The sequence below is a fragment of the Empidonax traillii genome, unplaced genomic scaffold (genome assembly GCF_003031625.1).
Source record: "Empidonax traillii isolate 1590-97213 ecotype Southwest subspecies unplaced genomic scaffold, ASM303162v1 scaffold344:size748272, whole genome shotgun sequence".
NCBI lineage: Eukaryota > Metazoa > Chordata > Aves > Passeriformes > Tyrannidae > Empidonax > Empidonax traillii.
Genome location: NW_020955537.1, coordinates 227,164 through 241,568, shown reverse-complemented (window position 1 = coordinate 241,568; position 14,405 = coordinate 227,164). Strand labels below are relative to the sequence as shown.

At 42.1% G+C, this 14,405-nt stretch overlaps 2 protein-coding genes across 7 annotated transcripts in view; both read left to right on the top strand.

The window, feature by feature from the left end:
- Positions 1 to 8,477, top strand: part of UBE2W (ubiquitin conjugating enzyme E2 W) — a 43,338-nt gene extending 34,861 nt beyond the window's left edge. For 4 of the 5 annotated variants that reach the window (XM_027892293.1, XM_027892294.1, XM_027892290.1 and 1 more), the window contains exon 6: positions 7,838 to 8,048. In XM_027892293.1, the coding sequence (XP_027748094.1) occupies positions 7,838 to 7,860 (23 nt within the window). In that variant the 3' untranslated portion in view covers positions 7,861 to 8,048. Of the gene's footprint in view, positions 1 to 7,837; positions 8,049 to 8,190 lie in introns of those variants that run through there. The other variant, XM_027892291.1, reaches the window with a different exon arrangement.
- A 1,543-nt stretch (positions 8,478 to 10,020) lies between these two features.
- STAU2 (staufen double-stranded RNA binding protein 2) overlaps positions 10,021 to 14,405 on the top strand; it is a 171,275-nt gene continuing 166,890 nt past the window's right edge. For both annotated transcript variants that reach the window (XM_027892287.1, XM_027892286.1), the window contains exon 1: positions 10,021 to 10,130. The gene's annotated coding sequence lies outside the window, so the exon portion shown is untranslated. The remainder of the gene's footprint in view (positions 10,131 to 14,405) is intronic.

Here is a 14,405-nt window from a genome sequence, read left to right as displayed (position 1 = left end):
AGAAGAGAAGGCTTAGAGGTGACCTCATCACTCTCTTCAACTACCTGAAGGGAGGTTATAGCCAGGTGGGGGTTGGTCTCTTCTCCCAGGCAACCAACAATAGGACAAGGGGACATGGGCTCAAGCTCTGCCAGGGGAGGTTTAGGTTAGATGTTAGGAAGAAATTCTTTACGGAGAGGGTAATCAAGCATTGGAACGGCCCACCCAGAGAGGTGGTGGATTCACCATCCCTGGAGGTTTTTAAAAAGAGATTGGATGTGACCCTTAGTGCCATGCTATAGTAATTGGAGTTGGATCAGGGGTTGGACTTGATGATCTTGGAGGTCTTTTCCAACCTATTCTATTCTATGATCCTATGATTCTGTGATTCTATACTGTCTAAGCGTCATTGCTGGAATAATAGGTGACTTCAGGCTCCTTAAGTAATAATTCAGTCATTGAGAATGATCTTTCAAACCCTTCTGCAAATTGTGTTGACCAACACAATGAGGATACCATGTGGAGATAAGCTATGCTCACAAAGTAGGGTGGGAGGGAGAACAACTAGTTCTTGAAAGGGAAATTTTATAGCATCCTGAATATTCTCAGTGAATCGGTGGCTGGTGGCAAGGTGCTTTTGGGTTTATGCATTTTTGAGATTTCAGGTTTGGGCGTTTTTTTAAGAGGACATCAGTAATTGCACCAATTTGTAATTCCTATGTTAACAAGTTCTTCAAAATTGGAAGAGGGCAAATGCAATGCAACTATGATCATGATGCAACTGAAAGACCAAGGTCCTGTGTGAAAACTGGTACTGTTTTGTTGGGACGTGCTATACTAAGAAAAACCACTGGTCCTATCAAACATAACTCAGAGGATGGATAACCCTCTCCGGGAACTGAGGTAATAGGCTTGTTTTTGCCTTTGCAAATTTTTCCAGAAACCCTAGCTAATTCATCAAAGTGGCCTTCATACTGTGCTTCACAAGAGATTTTGAAGTTTTGCAAGTGAAAACCAGACTGGATATGGTACTTCGCTATCTGTTTTTGTAGTTTGGAAAATTCCTTCTGTTAACTTCCTTTCTTTAGTCTGTAGGAATAGACTAAATCATACCTGGACTGTTCTCATGTCTTCCTGTTATCTCAGATACTACTGGATGTATAGAAAAGCTTGTAATTCTTTTCCCTAAAAGCTTCTCTGGATTGCTCCAGCACTCACCTGAATACATCATCTATTTCTATTTGTTTCCTATCAGCTACTTTGCAGTGTTGGGGGTTTTTAAACTCATTTCTCTGCAACACTTTTTGAAAGTGAACATTATAAAAGCTTACTGTTTGGACGCTGATATGAAATGTCATTTCATCCAGAAGGCAATTTTCCTTACATTAGTGACTGTAGCATGGAATGTAGTAAGGCCTAGGTTTTCCTGAATGATTTCTGAAATGTAAATCCATCTGAACTTTTTATCCAGTATTGGATGTACCTGGGTAAGTACAACAAGAGTTGACTTGTGCCAGCCAGCCCAGTCTTGGAGCATCTGTACACCCAAAGTTTAATGTCTCATGGTTCTCTTTGGAGTAAACCAAAGATCTAATTAGAAAATTTGTGATCTCTGCATAAGCCAGTTCCATACTGGTTTGTGGTGAGTTGGCTTTCTGTGTATTTCAAGGCAGATATTAATGCACTGAGCTTGATTTTGAGTAACACGTCCTGTCACTGTCACATTGTAAAGCATTTGCTTAATTCTTTCTTTCTTACATTTACAAAGCATTATGGCAGGATTTGGCCTCTGAAAAGAGTCCTGCTGCATGGTCTGCACCACAGAACACTGCTTCTTTCTGTCATAGAGCTTGATTTCTTGGTTATGGTCTTCACAGTGGTTCTGGTACGTACTAAAGATGGGGAATGAATCTTGCTTAGGCCGTTCATTAATCTGGATTGATTTTAGTGTGTATCAATCTTTGTATGTATGTTATAGTTATACCTTACTTGATACAGTATCAAGGACCTTATAAGTTACAGCTTTTCGTTTGAAAGAGCAGGTTGCCATCAATGTTTAGGTTTTCATTTTTTGTGGTTTTTAAAAGTAGAGATAATGCATTGAAAATAATCTGGATACAAGGAAGTGTGAATTTTCAAGCTTTTCCCTGGAAGTAGAAACTTACAGGCTGCGTTCTTACAAATTTGGAATTTATTATTGAAGGTGTTCTTTCTGTTGACTGTAGTGAAGTGTAGAGGAAACTGATTTGAAAGTCATGGGGAGGTTTTATTTATCTGTAAAGATGCAGTGCCTTGTAGATTGCTTATGTTTTGTCCTGATAGGCTTTGAATAATCAAAAATTTTCAGACATGGTGATGATTTCCCTAATTTCTATGAAGGCCTGTGGGCACTGCACTTGTTTAAACATTCAGAGAAACTCAGAAATGTACAGATCTATCATATAACTTCCATTATTAAGCATTTTTATTTGCTTCTCCAGGTAGTAGATTGGTGTTAATTTAAGGATATAATAGTACAAAACTTCTCAAATTATGTGGGAGTTTACTCTTGCTTAAATTGTTAAATTCAGCAATATTCAACCATTGTAAAACTGATGTTTTTGGGAAATTATTGGATGAGTGGGAAACGTGTGGCTCAGTGATGTGCTATACAGCAAAATTTTAGTCAAAATATCCAGTTAGGGCATTTGCAAATTCTCAAAACATCCTAGAGTTCCTATAGCTTCCAGTAGCCCATAATGGCAAACTGATGATTTGGTGACAATGCAGGGTAAGGTTGGGGGTTTTTATTTCATTATTAATGAGAGAATGTTTCACTGACTGTTCCTTAAAAAAGAATTAATTATAAAGTTAGAACTGCTGCAAATCTTAATATCTGCTGTATTACACCTTCATATAGCAATAGAATTTAGTCCAGCTATTTTTGTTGGGTTATGTACATGATGGTATTTGTGCCAGTAATTTATAATTTTGTCAGCAGACCCAAAAAATTTTACTAAAGGATGAGTTCTTAATTTAGGCAGGATTGTGAAATGATGTGAAGCCAAACAGCTTTAATCAACTTGATCTAATATAAATATGATTTGTCTCACTTTCAGAATACATCATTACACTATTATTTTACTCCTATCCTCTGAAAAAGTTACAGTGCTGGTTGCTATAACATGCATAATATATAGCAAACTTCTTGCATGGTAAACTCTCATAGAAATGTCTACTTTGTAGGTGAAACTAAGTACTTAAATTGCATTTGATGTAGGTGTGACATGCACAGATTCTGTATTTTCCACCAATGTAATACCTGCTGTTTACTCAGTTACACTTCACATGTTCTGAAGCTGTGTGTTGGCGCAGTCCCTGGAAGTAGCACGAATCTATTTGCTTTGAGAGCCATCAGTTTGAAAATGGGGCAGACTGAGAATGAAGCCAGTGTGTGCTGGCAGGAGATAGCACTAATGGCAAATTGCAGGCATTGGTAATCCTCTAAAAATAAACATCATTTGAGTGACAATGCTGCCAGTTGTCCCTGCTTTTAGTGTTTCCATTCATGAGATTCTATACTTAGGAGCATGTGTAGGCAATGCTTTGTTATCGTTCCTATTGACTACGATAAGCCTTTTATGTCGTTTACTGAGTCATGTTTGTAGTACTAGCAACTTCTGAACCTTTTTTTTCTGGGGCTGGAGGAGGGGGAACCCTTTTTCTGTATGAATGCTGGGTACAGACAGTTTCTCTTTTCTACTCTTGCAGTTTGACTTCATATAGATCTAAGGTAGTTCTTGTTCCAAGAGAATAATAACTTAAAAATTACTAATTTATTATAGGTTTAATTTACTGTATAAATTAATAATTGTGTTCAATTTCTGTAAGTAATTTTTTACTTCTACAAAATGGTAGAAATACAAGTCCTTTTCCTCTTGTTGCGGAGTTGTTCCACTGTCCTGCAATTAAAGGTATTTAGCACTGTAAATGGGCGGGAAGCAAACAAACTATGCAGAATATAACATGTTTTTCTACTGATTGAATTCTCTTCGGACTAGTTGTGTCCTTTTATCTCTCTATCTGTATCGGGTAAAGGTAATGTCACTACAAGAATGTGTTTGGAGATGATTGAAATACTTAATTTTCATGTCCAAAATTTGCTTTAACTTACTTGAGATGTAAAAGGCCTAATCCCTGCTTTCTTTGGGGCCTAGTCTCTTACAGTGTGCTACTGGTAAGGTTGTCGATAGGTATGATTAGGTACAGTCTCTCACCAGCACGACTGTGCCAATAAATATGACTAGTATTGACACCAGTGCACAGACTGGAGATATTACTGGTGTCGCTTTGGTTGTGTTTGAAGTGCTGCTGTAATCTGTGCCTGAACTGAAAGGCACTAATGAGAATCCAAAGCACTTCAGAATGGGCATGATCTTCTCATACAACATTGTCAATAAAAACAGCATCATGTTTGGACTTGCTCGAAGGCCTTTTTATGTAGTCAGAATGCTATCAGTAAAACAAAACCCCTGAAGCCCCCCGGGGTTGTAAACAGGAATTTAATCTTATAGAATCTACTGCTGCTTTGGCCTGTAATAACTCTTTGGCTTTCCCATGCTTCTCTCCTGAGCAAAACCAGTGTAGTCTCATCAAGAAGCAATGCTTAGTAATGCAGAAATGGGCCATTCCTAAACATCTGTGTGCTTTGTAATGAAAAAAGGATACACTGTGATCTTCAGGTTGCTAGTTCTGGTATTATTCTTGCTGATTTATCAAACCAATTTATATTTATTTTATTATTTATCTTGCTGATTTACATGTCTTCATTGCTGCAGTCATGAGATGTGAAGCCCTGGTTGACCTGAATTATCTTGGTTTTCTTCTAACATTCCATGCTCTGTGTTATACAGAAGTAATAAAAATCTTTTGTATTTATTTATTTAAATCGGGAAACCACATAGGATAAATGAGAGGTTTCGGGTGTTCATAATACATGATGAACTTTTATTAAGTGTCTGTGCATATACACACACAAATTTATGTTGTTATTATGCATATTAACTAGATACGCATAAATACGCATTGTCAGATTTTCGATAATTGTGAGAAGGTGGGATGAGTGTACAGAAAGTTTTTACAGTACCTTGTGCTGAAAGTAAATGGAAAATTATGGGAATAGCTGTCACAAAAGAAATGTGCAAATTAAAACTTGTGACTTAAGGCTAGCTTTTCTGCAGTTTTGGATACATGAACTACAATAATGAGTGATGTGGGAGTTTCTGAATGTGTTATACAACTCCTAATATTTCCTATAGAATAATTTACCAGTACAGTTTTAAAATTTCACTAGCATTATTAAAAGGGTAAAGCAAAGCTTTCATTTACACAAGGATTTGCTATTCCTAGCACTGCTGTATGAGAGCAATGTGTGCAAATAATTACTGGGAAATATAATGCTACCTGCAAAGCAATCTGAATTTGGGCCAGTGGGTCAATTACTGAAGAAACAGCATTGGTACCTTGATGATAAGAGACCTAGATGTAAGCTGGTGATTGCAAAATCAGCACATCATTTTGGTTGGATTCACTTTGGTGTGTTCTGAAAGCATTATACTTGCTAAGGGAGATGAGAGCTTAGAGGTTGCACAATGTCCTTATACCAACAGTGATGGAAAAAGTTGAATATATGCTGACAAGTGCAAGTTCTAGTTCACTTATTTTAGATTCTTGAAGTGATTGTATGATTCATCTGATTTAGGGAACTCGCATTTTAGACATGAATCATGAAAGATAATGTGTTAGTGTGAGTTGTTAAAATTCACTGCTCATGAGTTTTCACTGGAGCATAAAGAATAAATGGTTCCCATTACCTGAGTAAACTCTGCATAGTGTTTACTCGTAGTTTTTTTTATCTTGGTTTGTTTGTGCCCCTCATTCCTTGTACTACCTGGTGATCAATTGTTTTAGGCACTTGTATGACGTGCATTGTAGTCAAAAATCTACTTTCATAATCCCAGTTCTGCACCTGTAATTGCAGAGAGCAGTGACCTGACTAGACTTAGGCTTGTTAATAATACTGGGTGTTAATCAAATATAATCCCAAACTCCTAGCTTTTACTTTTCTAATATGTTTTAATTACTGGAAAAACATTATTTAAAATATTATTTAAAAATTATTTCTTATGGTATTAAGCTATTAGAGGCTTTTATTCAGTTGAATGACTAATGTAAAAAATGTATTGTTTGCTCCCTATTGGTGTATTATGAGCACTCTCTCTGTTAGCTTAATTATGCTTTTAAATTTAGTATCAAAATATCATCTAATTCTTTAATATGTAAAAAGTACAGCTACAAAGAAACTGTCAAACCCTCAACAGAGTTCCGGGAGAGGCTGTAAAATCTCCACTCTTGGAAATTTTCAAAAGGAAACTGAGCAACCTGCTAAATCCAAAGTCAGATCCAGCTTTAAAGTTGGTCCTACTTTCAGGGGGCAGGGAGAGTGGTGGTGCAGAACTTCAGAGGTTCTTTCTAACCAACAGTTCTGCCTGGACATTTTCTTTGGGGATTTTTTTTTTTTTGGTTTGGTTTGGTTTGGTTTGTTGCACCAAAGTGTATTGTGGGGGTGGAAAGTCACTTTTTGATGACTTTTCGTAAGTACAATTCTAATAATAAAATAGATCAGTAGAAACTAAAATAGTTTGATTTTTGCAAGTCAGCGTGAAAGTGCCAATTTATGTTTTTATGAATCTGAGATTAAAAATGACAAGGCCTAGTGTCTTGAAGTGTCCTGCTCTTGTGTATAAAGACCAAATGGAATTACTCTGTGTCCTTTCCTCCAGTTAGGTATTTGTGCAGGCATTTAGACCTCACTGTGGCGTTTTGTTGTTTTCAAACTGCATACTGGATTAATCACTGCTATTAACAACTTGCATTACTGGAACGGGATGGTTGGGCAAGTCATGACACTCCTGTTGTGTACTAATGGAGTAGGGTGAATGAGTATATATAAACTATGCATCTGGTTTTCAAAAATGAGAAGTTTTTGGTTTGTAATAAGCTGCTTTTACTGGGGGTACTGACTAGCCTTTATCCTATATCTCAGCAGTAGCAGAAAAATAAAATAAAAAAAAAGGTACAGTAAATCTAAAGAAATTATTAGTAGTGTAATTTAGTTGTTCATATATGTAAAGCTTCAATCGTACAGGAAACATTAAAAAAAGCTAAATACATGAACTTAAACTTATTATAAAATATCCTTTGTTTTATAAAATATACATATATGGTAGATTTGGGGATAAAATTTGCTCTTTTGTATTCAGTTTTGTTTCAGCTATATTCCATTTGCACCACAAAATGGTATATCAAGATACAAGACCTTTCTGAGTTGATACCTGTATCTCAAGATATGGTTTTGAACTAAGCCTTTAACTGTGCAGCAATAGCAATATTATAAAAATCTTAATTATTGAAATAATAGAATATAGGCTTGTTGGAAGTACATCTGTCTGTGCAGAAAGTTCGGAAGACCTCCCTTGTAACCTGATGCTGACATTCGTTGGATGCATTTTTCTGCTGGGTACATGGATGCTAAGTATATGTTATACTATGTGGTTGTTCTTCAAACTACTAATAGTAAAGAAAAAATTGCAGGACATAAAATTAAAAGGGAAAAAACCTACCAAGAATAAACAAAAAACCCTACAGACTTATGGAAGCACCGTCATGATTCAGCACCTGAATGAACTTTACTCTCACAAAAATTTGTGGTAGCCTAATGAAAAGTACTTGAATTATTATCCATTGCTACATTGTATCACTAAATTATATCAGAAGAATACATTAGAAATTGTATTATACTGTATACTTCTGTCCTCAGTTCTTAAATTAATTAAGGGGTAAGGCTTCTCAGAAACAGAAAACAAAACAGTGGAGGAGTGAGAAGGGGAGGAGGACGAGCTGCCGCTGCTGAATAACAGGGTATGTATGAAACTCTTAGCAAATGATGAATTCCCAAAGTGTGTTTAAATAAGTTGTAAATGTTAGTGTTCTATGAATAAAACCTTGCTATCACTTAGATACTCACGATACAGTTCTACCACCGTCATTATATGTTTTTGATGTTGTATATTACGTACAATATGCAAGCTTACTACCAAAATTCACCTGGGCTATGTGCCTACGCCATGCTTGGGAATCCTTTCAGACTACATCTTTTTCTCTCTTGCTCAGTACTGATCCACCTCATGGTGTGAAGTCACAATTAAAAAAAAATTTCTCATGGAATAACAGATACTGGAGGAAATATGAACTTTGGATTTATTTTGACCCTGACTTTCTGTTGTGGGTTGTTTTTTTTTTAATTACATTTGCTATGACTAATGTTATAACTCTCACAACCATCACTAAAACCTAGTTGCATAGTAAAAAGATATAGGTATCTTCCCCCCTCAAAAGAAATCTACTTTTGTTTCTAAGCCTGAGGAACTTTGTTACTGAAATCTATCAAATCAGGTAGGAAGATCATTGCTTCAAGCTCTGATGCTTCTATCTGGCTTTCACAAATAATTCCTGGTTTGTTTTAGTTGGCAAATAATTACTTTAGCCAATCAAGAAAGCAGATTTTTACAGAAGAAAATTTAAATAGATTGTGAATTGAACTGAGAGATTTTTTGTCAATAAACAATAAAATGATTACTTTGAGATAAAGAATTTGCTATCTTTTTCATGCTAGAGATAGAAATTAATTTCTATGACCCCTCCTCTTTTTTTCCTCTATTAATTTCTAACTTAAAGGAAGAAACTCTTCAGACTTTAATCTCAATTTTACATAAGCACTTTTTAATTTCTTTTTTTTTTCTTCATTTTTCTGCCTACTTCTACCTTCTGTAAGGGACGTTCAAACCTAAAACATGGCAACAGGATAAATACTTTTATGATGGTAGAACCATAGGATTGTTATTAGTTGAAAGGGCATGGAAGTAGGGCTGTCGAAAAAATAGCAGCAAGTTACCCAGGACTATATCTAGCTGAGCCCTGACAGTGTCCAAGGAGGGAGGTTTTGTGCCCAGCTGGGGAAGGAGGACGTTTCAATGATGCACCGTGGAATCTCCATGGCTGAACCTCCACAGCTGCAATCTCTGGCCCGCTTTCCTGCAGCCTCCCTCCAGCCAACTGTAGGGTAGCGCCCAGTAACTGCATCAGTTATCTTTCCCTTCAGAAACATGAGGTGCCCTAATTCTAGACAGAAAAAAAATTTTGACACGAATCATGCTTATGAGTTTTTGCCGTCCTCCAGAAACACATGTCTCGGAGGGGAAAGGAGGTGAGAGGGGAAGCACGTCCGAGAGTTAGTGGTCCAAGCTAGAGTAAGACGAGTAACAGCATCTCGGAGAAATAAAACCAGGCCCGTTCTCTGTTGCGCTGTGTTGTTTTCCCTCGCTCTCCCTGTATTCCTGCAAGCCATTATTTTCCTTTCCCTGGCGTTCACCCTCGCTCCCCGTTCCGCTCCCCGCGGCCCGATCCCTGCGCGGCGCTGCGAGCGGCCGCCAGGGGGCAGCGCCTGAGCGGCACGGCGACCTCAGCCGAGCTCAGCCCCGCTGTCAGCCTGGCGCGGCCCCGCAGCTGCGCCCCGGCCGGGTCGGGGCTGCCTCCTGCGGCGGTGCCGAGGCCTTTCCGTGCGGTGGAGCCTAGCCCGGCCCGGCCCCGGCCCCGGCCCGGCGGGGAAAGGTGAGCGGGGACGCCGCGGGCCCCGCCAGGGCCGGGGGCGGGCGGTGGGCGCAGTTCCCGGCGCCGCCGCGGGGGGCGCTGCTTGCCGCTGGCCGGGCCGGGCGGCGGACGGGGCCATTCTCTCGGCGGGCGCGGGGGGGTCGCAGCGCGGGGAGCGCTCCGGGAGCGGCCCGGGGGCGGCGGGCACGGCGGGGGCGGCGGCGGGAGGGGCCGGGGGGGCGGCGGGGCCGACACGCGGTGCGGGGGCGGCGGGGGGGGGGGGGGGGGGGGGGGGGGGGGGGGGGGGGGGGGGGGGGGGGGGGGGGGGGGGGGGGGGGGGGGCGGGGGGGGGGGGGGGGGGGGCGCAGTGGTTGGGGCCGGCGGCGGCCGCCGCGGCGGCGGGGTCAGTTCTCTTTAGTGTTTGCCGATGTTGGAGGCGTCTCCAAAGTGTCCCCGGGAAGCAGGTAACCGGGCGAGAGGGGAAGGGAGGGAGCCGCATCGGCCGCGATGTCCGAGTCCCCGTCCTGGCTGCCCGCTCTTCCCGCTGGCGCGGCGGCTGCCGGGCGAGGGCTCCGCCGGCCCCCGGCGCCCCCCGCCTCCCCGGGGCCAGGCGGGCGCTGCTGCGCCACGGCGCTGCCGGCCCGCTCCGCTCGGGCGGGGGGCGGCGGCACCGGCCCCGCCATCCGCCCCGGGGCCCCCGCCCGCCCCCAGCCGCCCGTCCCGGGTCGGAGGAGGCGGGCGGGGGCACAGGTGGGCAGCGCCACCGCTCCGGGGGTGGCGGGGGAGCCCCCGCTGGAGCCCCTCGGCAGCTCCGCGCTCCCGGTCCGGTGCCGGCGGCGCCCGTTGCGCCAAGGCCGGGCCAAGGCCGGGCCGTGCGGCGGGGCCGGGATCGGCGAGGACCACGCCGGGCCTGCCCTGCCCCAGACCCCGGAGAGGAGTTCTGTGCCCCCCGAACTTGCTCCTCGTCCCCTGGCCCGTCCGACCGGGCGCGCCGCTGTGGCGATGCGTGGCCCCGGGGGCGCGGGGTGGCCCCTCCGCCGCCGGCGGGGCGAGGGGCGCCGGGTGCTGCTCGCCCGGTTAGCGGCGCGGACCTCGCAGCTCGGCCGCCGTGTGTTTGTACGTGTGTGTTAGTCCTCACTTCGCACATCTTGCGCTGCTCCCAAACTTCGGACAGGGCCCGAAACTTTGCCATCAGTGCCGGGCTCTCCCACTCCCAAAATGGATGTCGGCATCTCTCCCAAGCAACGGGCAGCGGAGCGGTTTGCCGGCCTTCGCCCGGCACGAGAGTTGTGAGGCCGTCGTTGAGATGGGATCCAGTGAAGATGCCTAGTCCAGGCTTCTCAGGAGCTTGCTGGCATTTTCCCGTTGTTTAGGTGTCTCTGGTGGAAAAAAGTTCATCTTGATCACAGCCTGGCCTGGAAGTCACAGCCTTGCTCTCCTGGGAAAGTGAGGGCTTCTTGGGGTGAGCTGTGAGGGCAAATCCTGCAGTGAAGCTGTTTGCCTTGTAGTGCTTAGGGGCCCACCAAAGTCAGTGATACCCAAGCAAAAAATTTCCCACAGTGTATCTGCCCGGTGTTGCCTTACGGCCAGCAAGCTGTTTCTGTGAATACCAAGACTAAGCTGTTTCTGTGAATACCAAGATGTAAGCTTCTCGAGCCATGCTTGGAATGCTCCCTGTGCCACTACCATAGTCCTAAAAAAAAGTTTAGGATATACAGAAGGGTAGATAAAGCGTTGCTGTTGTAACCCCACTCTTTGCATTAAATACTGTCTTGAACAGTACTGAGGGATGTGCATGAGTAACTACGGTGTTGCAAGGCACAAGTAAGGCTGTTTGCTCTGCCATAACTTGGTGTAGTTGCCCTGCACTTCTGTCAGTGAGCATACGTTGCTATATCTTGCTTACGTTACTAGTGGCATCAAGCTGCACAGGAGTAAGGTCTTCCTGGGCTGTGTGGTAATTCCAGGTTAGCAGTCTACACCAGTGTAATAATATTTATGTATTTAAGTCATTTGCTAACTACAGGGAGGTTCTGTACAGGCTTTGTTGTGATATTGCTGCCTATGTAAACAGTGCCAGGCTGACAGATTTCTGAATGAAATCTTTTTTTTTCTAGAAAGTCATCAGCAGTGCAAGATTTCCAGTACTGATTTCCAGTCACTGAACCTTAGCTTTGACCTAGAAAAACTCTCTGAGAGAGATATGCCTCCTCTTGTCTATCTTTGTGAAGATTCATATTGCTGCCAGCTAGGAACAGGATTGAGACTGCCTGCTTGCTCATAGTTTATGAGGACAAGGGACAATTCAGATTTTCTTTTCTTTGCAGACTACTTTTTAACAACATTGTTCAGCTTTAGCAGAAGTCATCCAGTTTGGATTCCGCTCAGGCTGTAGTCTGGAGACCAAAGTCTTTATATCCTCTTACTAGCTTAAACTACTTTATCCCCCAAGAGTTATGTCAAAATAATAAATTTGAATAATCTTACACCCTGAATTATGATAGTAGATTATAAAGAAAATTTCTAATTTTACTTGCAGGAAAACCTTATCAGAGATCTTTTAATGACTGGAGCAAGTTTAAATAAGCATTTAACTCAGTCAGTTCCTTCCTTGGGGACAAACCTCAGGCTTGATTTTCCTACACAGGTTTATAAACTGGACTCTACCATAACCATACATTAGTGTGAATGTGGGAAGTGAATCAAATACTAGATGTTTTATTTGTCAAGTGTCCTGAAAAGTGACCTTGGGAAGGTTAGGCAACAGGCTGTAGTGAAGCAGATCCCCTAATTCCAAGACTGCGTCTTTAGCCATTAGGAAAGGTGCACCTGTCATGCTCTATCCAGACAGTTTGTTTTGACCTACCCGAAATATGTGGCTATTGACTTGTCAGTCTTTGAAAACACTGGAAAACTCTCATCGATTATGTCCAGTCCTTCATCCCAAAATATATCTTCTTATGATATCATCCTATTGGAGAGCTGGCCCTATGAAGTGTGCAGTTTTAGTGCCATTTTCTTTTGTGTATGTTTGGTAGATACATGAACATGGACTGTCTTCCATTGGAGTGCGAAGTATCCGCTTCCTCATGTGGGTCTCACTGATGTGGTGGTAAAGGACCTAACTCTGCATCTTTTTAGTGTGACTGAAACAACATCTGTTAATGAGCCACCAGAGCTTCACTTTTCCTTCCCCTGCTTACACTGATTTCCTGTCAGCAACAGCAAGATCTATAGGAAAAGTGTTAGGCCTGTCTTTTGCCAGAAGCAAATATTTTGCATTTCTAATCTTTAGATCATACATAGTCTGTATTTTTCACAATAGTTCTTGAATTTTCTCTCTCTTCTGAAAAGAAGAGAAAGAAAGGCAGGGAGTACCATTTGGTTGAGGCGCCTAAAGAGCACAAGGCGGGGGTCCTGCAAAGGCAGGTCAGGGAACGAGGCTGGCAGTTTTGCTGAGGAAGGAGAGGATATATGGTGTGAGGGGGGGAATAGAATTAGTGGGAGTGCATGATAAAGTCTGTGAAGAGAGGAAATGGAACCTGTGTATAGTGTAGTTAATGCACACATACTTATATATATATTAAAAGTCAAGGGCTCTGTGTTTAGGGGGTCTGCTCATTGTCAGCATTGAGTCATGATCAGCATTATCCAAAGTATGTTTGTATTAAAAGATCAAGAGTTCAGTAAGAATCTGAGAGATGTCTTGTCAGGCGTTGTTCTGGAAACTATTTAGAATAAAAAAATTGCTTGTCACAATTCCTAATGTAAAAATGAACTTTGAAAAGCCATCTGTGGTAGTGTAATACTAGAGCCACATCTATGTCTGTAGCTGCTAAAATTTGTTCATACTTCATCTCAACAGAAAGTGTTTTGTGGTTTGGGTTTTGTTTTGTTTTGTGTGTCTTTTTTGTTAAGCTGGTAGTTTTTGGAAAGTTTCCCAGCTATGAAATGTGTACTCCATGGTCACAGTGGTCACCTGTGTCATACTGCGTCTTTTCATTTGCTTTAGTCAACTATACAGCTGTATAGTATATCACTAGAATGTTACAAATTCATTGATATTTAACCAAATAAAATCAAATTATGAAATTTAATTTTTTTCTCTGGTAAATAGCACTTTTTTTCCTATTAAATTAGTTGTGACTCCAGTATACTTCTGTATCCCCATAATCTTGTACTTTAGTTACCATTAAAATGATGGGACAGGGTACTTTAGACAGATTAGAATTCAGTTTTTGAGCTCAGGTCCCCATTGGTGTTTGGAGAGGTCCTTGGTTATAACCAGTATCCAAGTACTATGTCAAGTATGCGTTAACCTCCTATCCTCAATTTCTGGGAAAAGATAGCTTACAAAGATTTTTACCGAAGTAGCTCATGCTCACTTGAAGGGTATGTTTACAGTCTCATCTTCTTCTGAAAAATTCCCAAGGATCATGGTGGTCACACTTCCAGTTTCACTGCTTGCCAGCTTTGAGGAGAGTGTTTGCCTGCAGGCTGAAGGAAATGTTTTTGGGTGTAGAAGACCGGATTTTCTGGAAAAGTTTCTTGTAATGGAAATGGTCACCTGTTGGATCAAGAAGAGTTCTTTAAGAAATGAGTAATCTAATTTTTATTGCTATTGCTAGTCTTAGTTTCTTACTTTTGGCACCTGCTATGTATTTGCACTTTCCAGTTTGTCCTACAATGACCCCAGTTTAAAAAAGCAGTGTTACACAATTATATACTAAACAGATTGG